Raw genomic sequence first — 21,589 nt, forward strand, 5'->3', positions numbered from 1 at the left:
GAGACTGCGTCGCCTTGTTTTAGCCAGGCTCCACTCCAGTGTTAAAAGACATGAACGGTTCCAGTTTCTCAGCCACACAGCTGCCAACAACTACTTCTAGGCTTCCCCCCCCCGAGCCCCGATCTCCTCAGCAGCACCAAGCGACCTCTGCTCTAGGGCTTCCCTGAGCCCTAACTTCTCAGCAGCAGGGAGCAATCCCTCATCCTGTGTGCTTCCCTCAGCCCCATCTCTTAGCAGCACAGAACTAACAGCGCTTGACACTTCTCTAAGTCCCCCTCAGCAGCATGGAGATAACGGCAGCACTCCTGCTGCACGGAGCTGACTTTCCTCTTTGCCACTCCTTGTACTGATCTGTGGCCTTTTTAAATCTCCCAACAGGGTTCCAGCCCTGTTCTTAAGTGTGGTCTGATGAGTCCAAGCTGGGTAGATATTGTACCTTAAACGTTACCCCCATAGAAGCTTATTTACAAAAGCACACTGACAAAAAAAAAAGATAAATTCCCTCACAATATAATAACTAGGGAGTATTGCTGAAGAAGAGACATGCTATCGAAGCTTTTTGTCTTGCACTCATCAGGATAGTTCACAAGAATACCAACAGTAAAGGGAACAATTCATACTGCATGAGAAGACAGTACTGATCGGTTGGCAAGTAAACTCTGGTTGGTAGTTACGCTGCCATGCAGAATGCGCCAGGAACAGTTAACAGTCAAGCTCTTGTTCGAATGCAAACCAGACAAGTTGACTCTGATTGGTCAAGGCATTGCCATGGGAAATGCTGCCCCCCAAGCTTTTGTTTAGCTGAAAAAAAATGGCAACGCCTCTACCAAACAAGAGTCCACTCACCAACCAATCAGCACTCTCTTCTCATGCAGTATAAACTGTTGTTCCCTTTACTGCTGGTATTCTTGCGAACTGTCCTGATGAGTGCAAGACAAAAAGCTTCAACAGCATGTCTCTTTTTTCAACAATACTCAAGTTCTGTACTATCAAACAACTAGGGAGTACTTGTTAATTCTGAGTAGTTATCTCAGGCATGGGACAATAACAGCATAGGAGCTTTGATCTGTTTATATAAGTCAACTCGAGTGTGAACTGTAATACTCCACATTTTTCCCCCACCCTAAAGTAAAATCTATATTTTAAAAATTACGCTTCCTAAACCGTTCCGTACTTTTCTTTCTTCTTTTAAGATACTCATTAAAACCTACCTCTTTAATCAAGATTTTGGCCTTCTGCCCTATTACCACCTTATGTGGCTTGGTTTCAGATTTTGATTTATAATGCTCCTGCGAAGCTTCTTGGGACATTTTATTATGTTTAAGGTATTTTAAAAGTATAAGGTGTTGTTGTACACAAGTCTGCACAATATGATCTACACTGATAAGTTTAGTCCTACAAGACTTAAAAACACACATCATCTTTAGGCTAACATTTTGCTATTTGATCAGTAATAGTTTTACGACAGTAAAACAAAGTCCATAGATTGTTAGTTTCATGATGGATGATAACAAATATTACAGATAGTAATTTGATATAAACAAAAGTGCCACACATCAATTCATTCTTTAATATCTTAAAAGGAGTTAGGTAAAAATGATAAAGAGTTGCTGTAAACTTAAGAATATTAACACTGATTACTTATTCAAGAAAGTTTTTTTAAACAATACGTCCTCAGTAACTCACAGGACAGATGAATTTTGATCTGCTCAAAATTCACCCGATGGGATTGTTCTATCTTCCTCAAAAATAGAAGCTATCTGCATGATGAGTAGGGAATCATACACTGAGATTATTTCAATTGCATCAGTAGTAAGGAAACCAAAATAAAATGACCAACATGCATTGATACAGTGCATTTTACATAATGCAATCTCAAAGTGCTTCACAAAGCGGCAACAAAACCACTAATAGCAGGAGTTAGAAAAGTTAGAGGGAGTGATTTCAGGCATTTTAAAAGAACAATTTTTTCAAGATGGAGAGGGAAGTAGCAAAGCAGAAGGAGGACACTTCCTGAGAGCAGAGTTCTAATGTCTGAAAGGTTAAGCCGCTGGTGATGGAACGGAGAGATGGGTATACAGGAAGTCAGAGTTAGAAAAATCAGTGGATTAGAATTGGGATTAATGAAAATAAGCATCCTGAATTGTTGTGATGATGAGAAATTGTGAAAGTCTACTTAGCTGAGAGGGATTCAGTATAGGTCAAAATATGGATGGTGGAGTTTTGAATAGATCAGAGTTTGTGTGTTTAGAACTTCTGAGGCAAGGGTTGAGAGCACTGGGATAGTTAAGTCTGGAAGCAACGAAGGTAGGATGAAAGATTCAGCAGTGATGGGGAAGAGGCATGGATGGTGATGGGCTATATTACAATGTGGAAATAGGGGTTTGAAGCTCAACTCAGGGTCAAACAGAGCACTTCTATTGCATACCATCAGGTTCTGTCTGAGCAGGTAGCTGGTGAAGCAGCCTACTTGGTTGTTAAGATTCTGGTGAGAATTGAAGAAGATTGTTCTGTTGTTGAAATTGTTAAGTTTGAGAAAGTTTTAGGTATATTATATAGAAACCATCAGCCAGTCAACCAAATGCAGGAGCTCCCTCAACATTTGTGAGAAAACCAAAGTCATATGCTGCTGGCTCTGGATTTCATCCCGCCCTTTCATCAATAAATGTACCATTAAAAAATAAAATCACTGATAGTTTGTTAATTCATCAATACAGGAAAATATTGGTTAATGTCCTTCATTCCACTTGCATCATTCATCATGCATTGTGGAGTGCCAAATTTGAAATTGAAATACAAAAATACCAGATTTTAATTCTAAATAATGCTTGCAAACTAGCTAATGGCATACATTTTGACTAATCCACTTAGTTATTTTACATTTTGCATTTTTTTTCAAGGAACAGAAAACCCCTTTATATTTTTGAGCACGAAAGAAACAAGAGCACGGGGAAGAACAAAACAATAAACTTTTCACTGTTAACAATGCTCCCTAAATAACACAATAAAGAATGGATGAAAACGAGATTTGGTACACTTTTGTAAGGGATCTAACTGCATACTTTAATTAAAAGGCAATCTTCCCTGAAAAGCCCAAAAATGATATATAGCAATCTCTCAGATCATGTTTAAATTTACAGTCCACCCTTTTCAGATTGTTGTAATTTCACTCCTCCTTTCCAACAAGGATTTTTCTTCTCTTGTCAACCTTCTCAAGGAGTGAACTTTTATCTTGTTAACGTTCCACAAGTGCTTTACATGAACAGCCACCACTCATGCAGGAGCGTTAACCTCAAAATTGCCAGGAAACCATTTGACAATATGGACATCGCACCTAAGTCTAATCCTGTTCTCACCCAATATACAAGAGCACTTTAGGCATGGATCACTGAACAGCAATGAGAAGCGAGAATCTTGGAAAACTACCAATCTCAGCCAACAAAAGCCCATTGTTTGTTGAAATGAAATGAAGGAAGAGCAGTGCAAGATTAAAAAGGACAGGCTAATGTAATTAATTTAAGTTCAGAGCTGAGGAATCTTGAATTTGTTCTTTTAAACACCTGTAATATTCTCTCCCTTTCCAAATTTGCCTCAATATTCACACTAACTATTCGATGGAAAGCATTCCAAAACAGGATAGAATAAATTATCTATTAAAGGAGAATTCTGATGAGCCACAATTTTTTTTTGTTTCATGCTTTGTTATATTCTTGCTTCAAGCTAAACTTTCAAAGTAGATGGATAATGCTAAAATGTTCAATGAATGTTCACCTCTCTACTGGTGCTTGCAGTATTTCAGAATTTGCCTAAGGATTGATTCTTTTCTTCGTGTTTGAGGCTCAGGAGCAAATATCATGAGGCTATTTGATTATGGAGAGAACTCCAGTCAAATTAACCCCAATCCCACTCTTTCCCGATGTCCACACATGCCCAACTTATGCAGGCATCAACAGATGATGGCAGAGGTCAGGACATATCAGGATTGCAATGGTATGTGAGACTTAATGGCACAATAGATAGTGACCTTATCTAGTAAGCCATTGCAAAACTGAGGAAAAGAATTTTAATATGACAATCTAAAGAAATAGATGAAAAAAATTATACCAATAGGGCTAGTTAGAGATTTCAAGAGTTAAATTAAGAGTTAACAGATAGCCAAGAAGAATGCACACTTTAGTGCTAATGTAGATGCAAGATGCTAATATCTTATTGGGTAGTATCAAAGGAAATATGTGTCAAGCTTGATAAATCCTAATTTTATACAGTCTACTCCTGACAATTCAGTTATGTTCCAGACAAAAAACAAAGTTTCCAATAATTTGATTAAGCAGCAAATAACACTGCTATGTTTTTGAATTGAATATTTGAATTATCAGATAACTTGAATTAAGCAACTTTGCACAATGTGTGTTTGTATAACATGCTTCCGCACATCTGGAGTACCACAGTAGTATGGATGCAACTTAAGTTGCTATTTAGTCTCCAGTTGTAATAATTGCTATTTTTATTTTCCAAATGTTAATGAAAATAAACAAAATTTTATCCGAGGAAGAATATCAATTAATAGCAAATCTTAGGATTCAAGTTTCTACCCTGCAAAAATAAATTTTGACTAGTTTTAGGCTGTCGCTAATATTTTTAAAAAACATCTGCAAAGTGGCCATGATTACATAGGATTTATGACATGGAAACAGACTATTCGGTCCAATCAGCCCATGCAGGTGGTTTCACTCAAGTCTCCTGCTATCTTTCTTCATCCAAATCTATTATAATGTTCTATTCCCTTCTTCCTCAAATGCTTGTCATACTTCCCCTTAAATGCATCTATACTATTTGCTTCAACCACTCCCTGCGCTAGCAAGTTCCACATTCTTACTACTCTTATAGTGGCGGCCTCTAGATATGCTCTTGCCACAAAAAGAAATATTCTTTCTGTATCCATTCTGTCAAAACCTTTTATAATTTTAAAGACCTCTATGAGGTCATCCCTCAGCCTTTCTCCACGGATGCTGCCTGACCTTCCGTGTATTTTTAGCACTTTCTGTTTTTATTCCCTGCTTTTCAATTCTCTTTTTAGAAAGAAAATCTAGTGCTTGGCTTGCTTTTTTTCAAATGGTCTTGATGACCTGTGAAACATATTTTAGTGATTGATCCCTTTGTTGCTCAACCCCACTTAGACCTGCATCTTCCAAGTAAAAAGTGGCCTCCCTAGTTTCCTATCAAAATACACTCCCTCATATTTATCTGTGTTTAACTTTATTATTTGCCCATTTTGCATGTTTATTAATGTCCTCCTGTAATTTGGGGCTCTCCTCAGTATTGACTGACCCCCCCCAATTTGATGTCATCTGTAAATTTAGATATTGTGTTTTAGATTCCAAAGTCCACATTGTTAAACATCTCACCTTCTGCCACTCTGAATAACCATCCTTTACTCCCACCCTCTGCTTTCTGTCTTGAAGCCAACTAGCATCCTTTTTGCCACTTCTCCCCGGCTCCACATTATCTAACCTTATTCATTAGTCTATTACGGGGCACCTTATCATAGGCCTTTGGAAAAGCCAGATAAATTATATCCACTGCATTAACATTGTCTATTCTCTCTGTTACCTCCTCAAAAAAAAACAATAAGGTTATTTCTAGATGTTTTTCTATTCTCTCCTTTTGCAGGGATTTCGTTACTTTTCCTAGCACTGACATTAAGATGACTGGTCTATAATTTCCTGGACATGTTCTGTCCCCCTTCTTGAATATAGGGATTACATTATCTATTCAGCAGTCTTTTGGCAGAACATCCTTTTCTAACAAATTATTAAGTATGTGTAGTAATGCCGTTTAAAGAGCAATAGAGTTACCACAATCTGAAAAGTTTTTTTTGAACCATTGAATTAATTTTGCTTTGTTATCAGAACAGTCCAAAGGAGGCATCATGCTGCAGTGGTATAAACTTGTAGGATGCCTGACCCATGGTTTCTGAAACCACTTGCTGACAATATGCTCTGTAGGCCAATTATCATATCAGAACTCTGATCTGGCAAGATAACACTAAAAACCAAATGATTTTAAGAACTGTTGAGCAAATAATTTACTTCCTTTAAAAAAAAACATAGGATTTAGTTAATACCGAAATGATCTTTTAACTTCAAAATCATACCAAATAGCATCAAAATTTACATCAAACAATAAATATAGAATATATTTATTGCAAAAGAGCTATGATTTGCAAGTGTTTGCATAATTTTCTTAGAAAATGCAGCTTTTTAATTGAATTGTACTTGCATCAAGCAGTTGCTGTGTGTCCAAAGTTAAGAGGCAGAGTAGCAATTCAGCAATAGAAGTAAACGGTAACTCCACCCAAATTATAATTTATTCTGAAATACTTTCCCAAACAACCAATTCCACTTGATCACAAAGGGAACTGCACGATGAAAAAAATGACATCCTTATAGGTTTTTATAGTTCTCTTTAGTCAGAGCAATAATTAATTTAACATGGTTGAGGTTAAATAGTATAATATATATAAAAAATGTCCCAATATGCATTGAAAGATCTCAGAAATTTCAGCCAAACTGTAAAAATTGTTAGAATCACAATAAATAGCGTAGTGACAGATGACAATGCAGTACCTTTTTAAATTTTCCTTGACGTTTTGAAGCAGCCTGCCCCTGGGAGTCAGAACAACATACTGTAAGAAAACATGCAGACACTGCACAATTTGGAGACCTTCTCTAATATATCTTGGGGTTTTATTGGAACCCTTTATGAAAAGAAACAAAAAACTGCCAACTCAAGATCAACAATAAGAACTCCCTTACTGGCAGCAGCTACATAGTTGTAGACTAGGAGACTTAATTTAATTTCAAACAGATGAGAAAAGCTAGACTTTGACCTAAACAGATGTAATGAAACATAACAGAATTTTAGATCAAGCTGTACTAAACTGTCCTATGCTATACAGCATTCTTCTCGGCGGTTGAAGTCATTCTCATCTACGTTTGATATAAAATCACTTCCTGCCACATAAAATAGAATTGCCAAATATTTTAATTCTGATGTTAACATTTAAAAAAACTGTTGCCATCATTCATGTTTAAAATTCATAATTGCTGATCTACAGTAAGAAATATATGGCAGTATGTAGAAGTAACTAGATTACATAGCTACAGAATATACAAACATGAAATATGTATAGGAGCAAATGAAAGCCAGTTAAAATATCAACCATTTTTTATTCACTTAAGTATTTTCAAAACTTTAAAATGGCACATTAGTAAATAAATCTAAATTGCTCTGTATTCTTACATTTTAACAACATGCAAGTTTAACAACCTGTAATTGTATCCTCTTTATCCATACTACTTATTATTTGAATCTGGCAAGTTGTAGGCAAAGCCTGCAAGTGTTTTTTTATTATAAGGGGGAGCCTTATTCAAAACATTCTGCTAATATTTTGTGCCTGTTGTATTTGTATGGTGCTTTTACACAAAGAAGATACAGTTCGCAAAAATCAGGGAACTTTATTCTGTCTAAATATGCCTGAATAGTATAAATTATCTAATAACATAGAAACATCAAAAGTAAACAACTCTCGAGCTCAAATATTCCAAGGTGCATGCAAAAGCAGAAACCAATAAAGAGTACTGGTACTGTAGAATGGAAGTGTTATAAAAGCAGAGGTTTACATATCAGACAGCTTCAGAAAGAAAAAGGATAAATTAGATGAAATACACTGCATAGTGAAATAAAGGCCCATCCCTGGAAGATTTGGAAGAGTTATGTACTCACAGCTTTCTTTCCTAGTTCACCCTTTGACAGCGTTAATGTTCCTGACAGGTAACAACCTGGCCCTGTTCCTTTAGGAATCCTAGAATTAATCATGTAAAGTTAGAATGCAGCAGAGAAGAGAGAGTGTAATACCACTTCAAATTTAGACTTCACCTGAATGTCGTCAAATTCAGCAATTACTTTGTAGTGGAAATGACCACTACTGACTAAAAAAAATGAATGAAAAGGGTATAATTAAGCTAAAATTAATTCTAAAGATTATATTCAATTGTCAACATGAAATATTTGGAAATTACTTGTTCACTTAGAATGTCAAAATCTGTATTGCTGAATTTATACAGCCCATACCCAGTATGGTATTTCCTTGAAAATATTTCTTATAGGTAAACCCATTATACTGCCTGTAATTTCAGTTATGTCTATGGGCAACTGTTATGGCACAGCTGATGGTAATTGCTGAGCTGTTCAAATCCCAAAGGGAAACTTGAAACAACTGCCACAATTGGTTTTGCAATTTATATAAATTTCGAGATGTGTGCCTTGAATTCAGTAGTAATAAGACCACCAAGTCTTGCAGGTTTTTACAAAACTAGATTAAACATTTATTAACAAGAAAAACAATTTTTAAGCACATACATAGATCTACAAATTACTACTTTGGTTAACTTTTAAATCCCCTAATCAATCTAACTCCCAATTACACTTTCATTAAGGCAGCAGTAAGGCACATAGATTTTAAAAGACCCAGCCAAGCTGACACACAATACCCTGAACCAGTCAAATTCAAAGTGAGTTTTCTTAACTTCAGTTCTTTGAAGACAGCAGCTTGGGGCATAGATGCTGAATGCTTTTCGCACTTGTTAGATATTAAAAATACCTCCCCTTACACAAAGCCTTGGCTCCTTGATAAATATTTTCCCCTTTGAATGCAAATTCCCATTGTTTCACTGTCTTTGGACTTTACCTTTCTGATAATAAAAATCTCTCAAAGTAATAAGTTTTATCAGTAATCTTTGGGAAAAATAAACATACTGGTCAAAACGGGAGGGCGCATGCCCGACCCGCTTGAGCGTAAAATGGGGCGCATTGACGTTGGGTGAGCGTCCTGACATCAACACGCAGTCATGCGTTATTTTGGCCTGCACTCGTGCACTGGAGTTGGCAGCGCACCCGCTGACAATTAAAAGGCCTGTTAAGGCCATTAACAAGATTATTAACTGAAACTTTTCGTTCCGCGTCCAATCTTACGGTTGGCCTTTGCACTTTTTAGGAAACCTCATCCATGGGTAGGATGAGGTTTCCTAAAGCAAACAAAAATAAAATAAAAGTTTTAAAATCTCATTAAAAACATGTCCCTGCTGAGAGGACATTTTTATGACATTTTTCAGTTCCTTTTTTTTGGAAAATTCTTCATCTCCTTGACGCAGCTCTGTGCCTCAGGGAGATTCTGAAGCATGCACTCAAGTGCACATGCAAAGTTCGTGCTCACCCTCCTGCCCCCGCCTGCACAGGGAGCGCTGCTGCACGCGTTTCATGCTGAGCGGGCCTTATTTGGCATGGGGTAAATTCTGCCCACTGTTTCTGAACTTTACCTGGCTATGAGGGAGTGAAATTTTACTCCCTCTTTTGAAAACAATCTAGTCTGGTTTATTTAAAAATGCAAATGTTCCCTTGGCACCTATGTTTACCTACTTAACATTTGAAACCTAGCTCATCTTCTACCACATCAAAGCCTTCAGGCCAGCTGCCTTTAGTCCAATTAAGTCACACACACCCACATACACACACATCACTATTTCACAATAAATTCCGATAACATTGAGAATTATTATATCTTCCTGACAGTAGCACATTGTTTGAAGCATTTAAACTGCAAGGGTATCTGACCTTGCTTGCAGAAACTAACCCAGCCAGGCATCTCACCCAGCTCAAGTGTCTGTGCTAACTCCTAAATTTGCTGAACCATGTGAAGCTGAGGTCATTTCCTTTTTAAAGTGAATTTTAGCAACCTCTGAAAATTTCTGACCTATAATTCCTGACACCCTGCAGATGCTGTGACAATCGCAAATGGTGAAATATAAATCAAGAGGTACACACGTATTCTTAACTCCTCAAATTAAAACGATTTTTATACCAAGTGCCAAAAAGATACATTAGCAGCTCATTCCCTCCACCCGAGAAGGATGTTGTGACTAAACTCCATCACCATCTCCTCCCTTACCTATTCAGTATGAGTGAATTTTCTGGGAGTAGGAAAAGGTGGCAGCACCACCCTAACACACTCATATAAGTACAATGTTGCCTCAGTGGGTGTGTGGAAATGAAGGAAAGATGCCCTGTTCTCAAAGCAGAATTCTATCTCCTGATTGTAGGAAACACTGACACCAGTAATCACTGAGAAGAATCTTGGGTCTTTCAAGAAGGAAGTTTTCCAAACTGAGAAAAAATTTCAGCTCCTGGTGGAGAGATGCATTAAAATTACCTCCCATCTGATGCAGCAAAACTGAGAAACCCTACCCTTCTTACCGCTGTCCCTCTTTTCCTCAGCCCTCACCTCTCCCCTTTCCCTTCATCTCTTTTCACATGCTCTACATTTTCCCTCTTTCTGCCTTGCATTTCTATCCCTCCCCCTCTTTGCATTTCTCCCGTCTTTTGTGCTCTCTCCATTTCTCTCTCCCCCACACCATATTTTGTTCCATCTCTTCCCCTCTCCCTTCTCTGATTCACCAGACCACTTGTACATTAAAATATGTTGATAATGCTGTCTACAAAGCTGGTTTTGATTAAAATTTTACAAGATTACTCAGTCTTAGCAGTCATTTTATGACTTGCTATTCTGCTACATAAAGAAATGCAACCTTTACAGTGTTATCACTTCTCCGAGAAATAATGTAACCTGTTTCTCACAATAAATTTATTTTATATGTTGTAAAGACCTAAGTGCCCAAATCCCAGCCAGGTGCTCAGCAAACAAATGATAATGTTGCCTCCAAGATTAGTCTCCCTCTGTTGAATACAGGAGCAATCTATTAATCTAGGCACTACTAGCAGTAATACCAATCAAGGTGGTGGAAGATGTATCTGAGTTTATGAAGTAAACAATGATTAGCAGTGAAATAACTATTAAAAATTGTAAAACTTAAAGACTAAATAAAGAATTATAGGAACCTAAAAGGGTATGGGTGATGGATAGGGCCATGATGGAAACTTTGCACAGTTCATTAGATAAACATTGAATCAAAAACTATAAAACACTTAAAATGTAATCTTTTACCAGGAACCATTTTACCATTGTTACCATATTTTGTAGCCCTTGCACAATCTTTATATATTCTGCTGTCATAGAGAAATGGACACTGAACAGCAAATTACAACATTTTAGCAGCACCCGCCACTTGAACAACCTGTTCGTGAGCTTCGCATCCTATTTGGTTCCAAGCTCAGCTTCTGACCACCTTTACTAAAATTCTCTCCTTTACTAAAATCGCCTATTCCCACTTCGGAGATATTGTCCATCTCCACTTCTGCCTCAGTACATTACCAGCTGAAACTCTCATTTCCTATTCCCATACTTTCCTGGCCAGCCTCTTTTTCTGTAAACATGAGCTCATACAAAACGCTGCTGCCTATATCCTAACTTGCATTAAGCCCTGTTCATCCATCACTTAAAATTCTCATCATTGTTTTCAAATCCCTCCCATGGCCTCACACACTCCCGCCATCCCACAATATCTGTAACTTCCTCTGGCCCTACAATCCTGGCCTCATGTGCAACCCCAATTTTCATCACTCCACCATTGGCAGTCATGTATTCAGCTGCCTAAGCTCTGAAATGCCCTCCCTAAGTCTCTCTATTCCTTTAAAATACTCTTTAAAACTCCTTCGTCCAAATCTTTGTCCTAATATTCCCTTATGTGGCTTGGCATCAAATTTTGTTTGATCATGCTCCCATGAAGGGCCTTGTGATATTCCACTACATTTCAAGCAATATGTAAATGCATGTTGTTTTATTGTTGAAATTAAAATTCTGATGCAGCAATATTTACTTACTTATCATCAGGAAGAGAAGTAACAAAGAAAGGCTGTGAGCAGTTTGGTGGTAGAGTCAAACTGTTGTTTTTTTTCTTGCCCAGAAGTGCACTGCTGTGATTGTCATAAACATCTAAATTCAGAGGACTGGGAAGTCTATGGGATACAATAATTGGAAGGTCCTTAAGTCGTTCCAGCTCACTAAGCTGTTCATGACGCACTTGCAGCCGGATGGTATAGTCTCCCTTCTCCAACTTCAGAGAATACTGTTGCAAAGAAAAGTGAAAGGTATACATCAGATTGTTCTTTAGAAATCTATCATTTATTTTTGGTTTAAAATGTGAATGAGCAATTTGTTTCAGCATGAATAACACTTATTAAGTAGGTGAAGACAAAAGAAGCATTTTTGAAAAGGATATGGCAGCATTGCAGGGCAGCTATTTAGGTAATGATACTCAGAGTATGGCAGGAAGGGACAGAGTATAAACAATAAAAAACAGCAGCAAATAGGGCCAATAATGGAAAAAATGGTAAAACGGCAAAATTAATGGCTCTTTACTTAAATGTATGAAGTATACAGAACAAAGTAAATGAATTAACGGCACAAATAGAGGTTAAGGGGTACGATCTTATAGCCATTACGGAGACATGGTTACAAAGAGGTCAAAGCTGAGAACCAAATATTCAGGGGTATGTGGCTTTTCAAAATGACAGGCAGGAAGGAAAGAGTGGTGGGATAGCTTTGTTAGTACAAGATGGAATAAGTATGATAGCAAGAAATGATCTTGGATTGGAAGATGCAGAATCCATATAGGTGCAGGTAAGAAATAATAAGGGAAAGAAGACACTGGTGGTAGTAGTCTATAGGCCCCCTAACAGTAGCTATACTGAAGGACAGAGAATGAATCAGGAGATAATGAGGTCATGTAAAAAAAGGCAGTATATTAATCATGGGAGACTTTAAACTTCATGTAGATTGGGAAAATCAAATTGGTAGAGATAACCACGAGCAAGAATTCATAGAGTGTATTTAGGGCAGTTTCCTAGAACAATTGTGGATCCAACCAGGGATCAGGCTATTTTGGGTCTGGAAATGTGTAATGAGGCAGGTTTAATAAATGATCTCAGAGTAAAAGTTCCCCCAGGAAACAGTAACCATAACATGGTAGAATTTAGCATTCAGTTTGAGAATGAGAAACTAGGGTTGGAAACAACTGTGCTAAACTTAAATAAGAGTAATTACAAAGGAATGAGGGCTGGAGTGGACTGGGTAAGGAGTTTAGCAGAAAAGACAATTGATGAACAATGGCAGACGTTTAAGAAAATAGTTCATGACTCACAACAAAGATATATCCCAGTGAGAAGGAAGGATTCTTGGAAGGGGATACACCAACCATGGTTAACCAAGGAAGTTAAGGATAGTATCAAATTGAAAGAAAAAAACATACAATGTGTCAAAGATTAGTGGTAAGCCAGAGGATTGGGAAAGTTTTAAAAACCAACAAAAGATGACCAAACAAAAAAGAGGGAGAAAATAAACTTTGAGGGTAAAGTAGCAAGTAATATAAAAACGGACAGTAAGAACTTCTTCAAATATATGAAAAGAGAGAGGCCAAAGTGAACATAGGCCCCTAGAGAATGAGGCTGGGGAAATAATAATGGGAACCAGAAAATGGCAGAGGAGTTGAATAAATACTTTGCATCAGACTTCATGGTAGAAGCCACTAATAGCATTCCAAAAATACTAAATAATCAAGGGGCAAAAGGAGGGGAGGAAATAAATACAATAATAACCACTAGAGAAAAAGTACTAGAGAAAATAATGGATAGAGGATTGGCTAACTAATAGAAGACGGAGATTTGGGATAAGGGGGGGCATTTTCAAGATGGCAATCTGTAACTAGTGGAGTGCCACAGGGATCAATGCTGGGGCCACAATTATTTACAATATATACTAATGACTTGGATGAGGAAAGTGAATGTACTGTCACCAAGTTTACAGGTGACACAAAAATAGGTGGGAGGGCAAATGGTGAGGATGACACAACGAGTCTACTGAGGGATATAGACAGATTGAGTTAATGGACAAAAACTTGGCAGATGGAATATAATGTGGGAAAATGTGAGATTATGCATTTTGACAGGAAGAATAGAGGAGCTGAATATTATTTAAGTGGGGAAAGACTGCAGAAAGCTACAGTACAGAGGACTTTGGGAGTCCTCGAACATAAATCCCAAAAAGCTAACATACAAGTTCATCAGGTATTAGGAAAGGCAAATGAAATGTTGGCCTTCATTTCAAAGGGACTGAAGTGTAAAAATAGGTAAGTCTTGCTAAAGCTATACAAGGCACTAGTTAGACCATACCTGGAATACTGTGAACAGTTTTGGTCCCCTTATCTAAGGAAAGATGTATTAGCATTGGAGGTAGTCCACAGAAGATTCACTGGGTTGATCCCGGTATGGAGGGATTTTCTTATGAGGAGAGGTTGAATAGGTTAGGCCTGTACCCACTGGAGTTTAGAAGAATGAGAGGCGACCTTATTGAAATATAAAAGATTTTTAGGGGGCTTGACAAGATGGATACTGAGAGGTTGTTTCCCCTTGTGGGAGAGTCTAGGGCCAGAGGACATAATCTCAGAATAAGGGGTTGCCCATTTAAGACAGAGATGAGGAAGAATTTCTTCTATGAGGGTAGTAAACCTGCGGAATTCTTTATTGCAGAGGGCTTAGAGGCTGAGTCATTAAGTATATTCAAGGCTGAGGCAGACAGATTTTTAATCAGTAAGCAAATCAAGGATTATGGGGAAAAGGCAGGGAAGTAGAGTTGAGGATTATCAGAGCAGCCATGATCTCATTGAATGGCAGAGCAGACTCGATGGGCCGAATGACCTACTTCTGCTCCTACGTCTTATGGTCTTAAATAAGTTTTGGAGTATCAATATTTTTCATTCACTGTAACTTCAAGGGTGAAGTCCATAGAATTACAAATACTCTGCTACTGGTTCAGAAAAAATATTCAAACTTCAAGGTGCAATGGAAATACTTGGGGAAATTGTTATTCCAGGCTATTATTTCATTTTCAGCTTTCTGATGTCAACCATCCATTTTTACATCAGCAAATAGGCAATATAAATATATAATATATAAATATACATTTATAAAACATGTATGAAAAATAAGTCTATATTTATATATCTATATATTATATATATTCATATTTAAGGATCCCTTCAAATAGTACTGGTGCTGGGGAGGGGTGTGGAGGTGGTGGTGGGGGTGTGGAGGTGCAGTCCTTCATGCCGCTTTATGCATGTTCAATTGCCTAAAAGAGGAGCTTGGCTAGAGGTGGAGTTCCTGTGCTGGTGTCAAGTCATGTTACATGCTGATTGATGTCATAATCTTCCTGCTCTGTATACTTCAGCAGACATCAAGTGCAAATAAGCTAACTCTATTATCAAGTTAGCATTAAGTATGCTTTGTACCAGAAATGTGTGCCCACCACGAATGCCATTTTGGAACCCAAGGGTGCTTATAACCCTACCCTGACCATATTGGTTTATGAAGAGATGTTGGGAGCTTACATATGAGGGACAGTGCAACATACAGGACTTTCCATCATTGTATTGTTTATATTGCACACTCACTGATTTCATTTTTTAACCTATGGAAGAGTGAGGTGATAACAAAAGCACAAGAATCTCTATTTCTATGGCTCTCCTCACATACAGAGCAATATCTCAGACTGCTTTACATAGGTAAACAAAGAACGGACAAGGCAAAGAAAAAAGAGATTGAGGAAATAAAACAGTCTTAAGGGAGCTGTCTCAAAGAGGCTTCTGAATAGAGAGGGTTAACAAAGGCATGGTACTAGGGGAAGAGAGACTGAGCATGATGGTTGAAGGAGAGGCCATCAATGGAGGCGGCTGGGTAAGAAGTAGTCATCTAGTATCAAAGGCGTACAGGGTGAAAGAAGGAATGCATTTTTGCAGAAGATCATTCAGGTGGAGTGGGCAAGGTATTAGAGGAATTTGAAGGCAAGGATATAGACCCTGAAATCGTTTCACTGGGGTGGGGTACAGGAGTCAGTGGGGCTTGGTGAGAAGGGAGATAATGATGGTATGGTTGTTGACATGGATGAGAACATGGGCAGCCATGGTTTGCATAAATTGTCATGGGTGGACAAGTTGTAGGTTGTGGAGGGTGGAAAGGGGAGTACTGAGAAAATTGAGCCAAGGTAACAAAGACATGGATAAGGCTTCTGTAGTACATTTGGTTCTAGCAGCAGAAAACAAGAATAAAGAAGGATAAAGAGAAATGTTCAACAAGATTACAAAAGCAAAAATACTGTGAATGCTGGAAATCTGAAATAAAATCAAAGTCCTGGGCATACTCAGCAGGTCAGGCAGCACCTATGGAAAGAAAGAATTAACACTTCAGTTCAATAAGTTTTGATCAGAGCCAGGAAAAAAAGATCGAAGAGGCCTTACACAAGTGAAAGGGTGAGGGTGGGAAAAAGGCCAAGGGGAACTGGGAAATCCTTTAATATGCCTTAAGTGGCCCTTAATGAACTGTATTGGCTACCAACTGCATGCAGACAGGTGGCCTTGCCATCTGCACCCCCACCCCCTCGCCTCAATGAAAATGGCCCAGAGGCAGGATGAAACTGGCACACTGGCTGGCGGGGCTACGTTTAGCTCCCACCCACCTCTAGGCCCCACTGGGGTCATCATCAAAGCTCAAGCCTGGTAACTTTGTTTCTCTCTCCACAGCTGCTGCCTGTCCTTCTGAGAATTTTCAGCGTTTTCTGTTATTATTTGTTCATTAAGATTGCCCTTTTCAATTTAACCAGCACAGTTTCAGGATTGTGCATAAGTGGAAGCCTGATTAGAGTTTTGAACATGAATGATGGGGGAAATGGGACCTTTTCCAGGACTTTAAAAAAAATGGTTTAAATTGGGATTATGATTATGTAGTTTTTAATTATGTGAGAACTTATGGCAAAGATAGAGATTGAAGTGCTGAAAATGCAAACATGAAACTGACGGAGGGAAGCTGGATGGTCAGGAACTGGGTCAGGAGGGTTTCAAAGGTGGGCTTCATAAGCTTAATGAGGGCAACAGAGAAGTTGTGTCAAAAACTATGGAATAAGGGGCTGGAATTTGGGCTGGAGCTAGAAACAGCAGAGAAAATTATCTTGATTTTGAACATAAAATAGCTCAGCATTTGAAAGGTTATTCAGCATTCCCAGATTCCCAGTCAGGAGCAACAGTGCTGGCAGGAGAACTTTGCTAATTATGCTGACATTATAACTTCATCACACACTTCCTTTGCCTGCAGTTTTCCTGTTGGGAGGTTGAAATTACTCTTTTGGTATCTCAAGTATAGATAAAGTGAAGGGAAGTCAGAAGCACCAGTTTGTTGTGAACGTGTTTGAAGCTGTTCCTGAAACCCCAGATGACCTTAGAATTCTGTAATGATCTGCCCACGGAAAGGGAAATTCAACAGTTTGTTACAGTTGAACATATTTGCCAATAGATAGCCATGCTCACTGGTCACCAAGTATGGTCTGTGGAATTGAGACCGTAAAGGTGGCTGTGTCAAGGGATTCAGCGGGTTTAGAAGAAAATTTGTAACTTAATGGAGTCAGAAGTGTTAAAGTGGCCAACATAATGGCTTTGCGCTACGGGAATTTCAAAATCTAGATGGTTTCTACGTATTCTATCATAAGGGACTGTTAGTATGACATACTAGTCCCCTGGACCCTATGTTCTGCATCTTAAGGTTTTAAAAGAAGTGGCAACAGCAATAGTGGGTGCATTTGTTGTAATCTTCCAAAATTCTCTATATTCTGGAAAGGTCCCAGTGGATTGGAAATTTACAAATGTAACACCCTGATTCAAGAAAGGAGGGAGGCAGAAAGCAGGGAACTATATGCCAGTTAGCCTAACATCTGTCATTAGGAACATTGAAAATGCTAGAATGTATTAGAGTAACAGGACAGTTAGAAAATTTTAATAGAAACAAGCAGAGTCAACATGGTTTTGTGAAAGGGAAACAGTGTTTGACAAATTTATTAGTGTTCTTTGAGGGTGGATAAAGGTGAACCAATAAATGTAGTGTATTTGGATTTTAAAATTAATTTGTTTTACTCATTCACAGGATGGGGGCTTCGCTGGCTGGGCTGGCATTTATTGCCCATCCCTAGTTGTCCTTGAGAAGGTGGTGCTGAGCTGCCTTCTTGAACCACTGCAGTCCTTGTGGTGTAGGTACACCCACAGTGCTGTTAGAAAGGGAGTTCCAGGATTTTTACCCAGTGATAGTGAAGGAACGGCGATATATTTCCAAGTCAGGATGGTGTGTGACTTGGAAGGGAATTTCCAGGTGGTGGCGTTCCCATCTATCTGCTGCCCTTGTCCTTCTAGATGGTAGTGGTCGTGGGTTTGGAAGGTGCTGTCGAAGGAACCTTAGTGAATTCCTGCAGTGCATCTTGCAGATGGTACACACTGCTGCCACTGTGTGTCGGTGGTGGAGGGAGTGAATGTTTGTGGATGCGGTGCCAATCAAGTGAGTGCTTTGCCCTGGATGGTGTCAAGCTTCTTGAGTATTGTGGGAGCTGCACTCATCCAGTCAATGGGGAGTGTTCCATCACACTCCTGAATTTTGCCTTGTAGATGGTGGACAGGTTTTGGGGAGTCAGGGGGTGAGTTACGCGTCGCAGGATTCCTAGCCTCTGACCTGCTCTTTTAGCCACAGTATTTATATGGATAGTCCAGTTCAGCTTCTGGTCAATGGTAACTCCCAGAATGTTAATAGTGGGGGATTCAGTGATGGTAATGCCATTGAATGACAAGGGCCAATGGCTAGATTCTCTCTTATTGGAGATGGTCATTGCCTGGCACGAATGTTACTTTCCATTTGTCAGACTAAGCCTGGATATTGTCCAGGTCTTGCTGCATTTGGATATGGACTGCCAAAAGTCATTTCATAAGGTGCCCCATAAAACTTGACCACACAAGAGCTGGTTTTGGGGCTGTTAGAGTAGCGTGGTTAAAGGATTGGCTAATTAACAGGAAACAGGGAGTCTGGATAAATGGGTCATTTTCAGGTTTTCAACCTGTAACGAGTGCAATGCCACAGGGATCTCTGCTGGGGCCCCAACTATTTATGATCTCTATTAATAGACCAAATCTTCCACTCTCCAGATCGTCAAAGACTGGATGGTACAACTGAAGATTTGCGTCGGAGACCTATGCAAGTCCTGACATGCAGACCCACGTGGGAATTGTCTGGGAAGTTTCAATTTCTGATGGGCAATCCCCCTGTTCCCAGGGACCCTCTGTGAAACTGTGGATAGTCCCACGGTACTTCCCTGGGTAGTTACCCAGGAAATGTTAGACCGAAAAAAAACCTAGTTTAACATCTGGATAACGACACAACTGATTACCCCTCCCCACCATCCAATCACCAACCTCGACCATCCAAGCAACCTCCTAACCCAACCTGACTACTCTGCCGACCCAACCCAACAACCGAACTTACCAATCAACCGGACCAAGGTATTCCCCAACCCGACTACCCAATGTCCCAACCCAACTACTCCCCAAGACAATCTAACTACCTCCCAAGCACCTATCCTCCGACCTGATTACTCCTCCCGACCACCCCCATCTATCACCTCACCCACTTACCCACACTCTACACTTCATCCAACCAGCACCTCAACCACCTCCACCTCACCTATCCACTCACTTACCCACCTCACTCAGCCTACACACCTCACCTATCCACCATCTCACCTACCTACCTACTTATCCACCTTACCTTCCCTTCCCACCTACCCATTCATTCACTCACCCATTCATCTACCACACACTTATCCATTCATTAATATTCAGCTAGGCATATAAAGTTGCCATTTGGCAGTTCGTACTGTAAAAAGGAGGCACGTCCTGTCTTTCCCCGACTTCATTCCGACGGAGTTTCCCAAAATGGCGCTGTTCTGTGCATTTCTGAGAAAGCCAGGCTTGGAAGGTCAAAGAAAAAATGCGCATGAGTTGGGCAATTTTCGAGTGAAGCAGCAATCCAGCTATCACTGCCACTGCTCAGAAAATCTGAGCCGTTGACTTGGATGGAGGGACAGAATGCATTGTGGCTAAATTTGCTGACGATACAGAGATAAGAAGAAAAGCGAGTTGTGAAGGGAATACAAAGTCTGTAAAGGGATATAAGTAGGTTAAATGAGTTGGCAAAGGTTTGGTAGATGCAGTGCAATGTGGGAAAATGAGAGGTTGTCCACTTTGGTGGGAAGAACAGGAAAGCAGAGCATTATTTAAAAAGTTATTTAAGCCATGTTTTAGTTTCTCAATCTCACTCCTTCCTTCTCCTCCTCACACTGACATGAAACAGGGGGGTGAGTGAGAGCAATTTAAAAGACTAACATCGGATATTATGCAGAACAACCTTGAGAATCAAAGTATTTCCCATTTCAAAAATAATTTGTTTTAAAACATGACAGACAAGAGCACCCAGGCGTAAAAGTAAAAAAGGTCAAAAATATTGAATATAGTGACAAAAGTGACTTGTAATGTTTAATCAGAATTATAATACAGTAATAACACCTGACAGGAAGGAGGGTTTAAGGAAAATCATGTACTCCCTGTACACTTAATGTCTTGATATAAATTCCAGTACTATTGCACTTTAGTTACCTGGTGTGGGTAGGCATCTCCTGAGCCCATCAGCTTCTTGTTTTGGTCATACAGCATCCACAGTTGGCTATCAAATTCAGACTCGTACAGGAGTTCACAAAGTAGGGGACAGCTGGCAGTCACCTCTCCATTCTTGGGCTAGAGTTAGGAAGAAAAATTGTACATCATTGCCATTTAAAATGAAAATCTGCAAAAGACTCGTGTATAATTTTTGAAAAACTATATTTATTGTAAAATAAGACTATAATGAAGGCATGTGCTCCTCATTTAACTTTCTGTAATTTATTAATAGTTCTAATTACACTTAGAAATCAAACTCCAGAAGGAGAATTTTTTAAATATCAAGCACTGTAGGTTAAGGCTGCATCAGCTGTTGTTCCGTTCCTCCAAAGTTGTAGGGATACACTCATTTGTAAGATGCTAATGATTCATTTTTTTAAAAAAGGATTTGTCTACTTGAGTTAGAAATATCAGGATTGAGGTTCTTCTAAGGCAATCACTTCCATCCAGTCAACCATAGTTCATCAGTCTCATAATAGTATAACTAATACCAGAACTAGACCTTGTTATTTCTGCAGGCAATAGAATGCCCTCTTTCTAAATTTGTGATGTGGCTCTACCGAGAACATTCATTATGTGGTTGTGCATCTTGGCAATCCATTGTTGAAATAACATCAGTTCATCAGGTAGGTAATGTGCTCCATTCATCTTGACCAGGATTTTAATTGTTAGCAAGTTTCCTATAGGAAGTGCTAGTTTCAGTTATGTTCCTGCATCCCGATGTAGAACAAGCCTGTGGCAATTTTATCCAGTGGGGCACTTATGCATGTTGTTGGCTGACTTCCCACCTGGAACAGCAGGGAGTAGTTGCCATCCTGCAGAAATTCAGGTGGTCCTCAGCTGTCTGCCGGCACTCAGGCAAGTGTGGAAACTGGCTGCAGGAGGTCTCGCAGTATAGCAAGGCGGGTGGGAAGGGCGAATTCTGTGCCCACAAAGTAAAGTCTGGTAGACCTAAGATTGCCTTATGGGGCTTAGAGAATACTCCTGCTAGCCCCACAAAGCAA

The 21,589-nt window shown here is 39.2% G+C and overlaps 1 protein-coding gene across 4 annotated transcripts in view; it reads right to left on the reverse strand.

Annotated features, from left to right (window-relative positions):
- The window catches only part of tpp2 (tripeptidyl peptidase 2), a 171,732-nt gene that overhangs the window by 41,563 nt on the left and 108,580 nt on the right, over window positions 1-21,589 (reverse strand). For 3 of the 4 annotated variants that reach the window (XM_041198820.1, XM_041198822.1, XM_041198823.1), the window contains 4 exons: window positions 20,526-20,663; window positions 11,836-12,080; window positions 7,786-7,864; window positions 6,627-6,665 (listed from right to left, as the gene is read on the reverse strand). In XM_041198820.1, the coding sequence (XP_041054754.1) occupies window positions 6,627-6,665; window positions 7,786-7,864; window positions 11,836-12,080; window positions 20,526-20,663 (501 nt within the window). The remainder of the gene's footprint in view (window positions 1-6,626; window positions 6,666-7,785; window positions 7,865-11,835; window positions 12,081-20,525; window positions 20,664-21,589) is intronic. The other variant, XM_041198821.1, reaches the window with a different exon arrangement.

The sequence above is a fragment of the Carcharodon carcharias genome, chromosome 11, assembly GCF_017639515.1.
Source record: "Carcharodon carcharias isolate sCarCar2 chromosome 11, sCarCar2.pri, whole genome shotgun sequence".
NCBI classification, from domain to species: Eukaryota; Metazoa; Chordata; class Chondrichthyes; order Lamniformes; family Lamnidae; genus Carcharodon; species Carcharodon carcharias.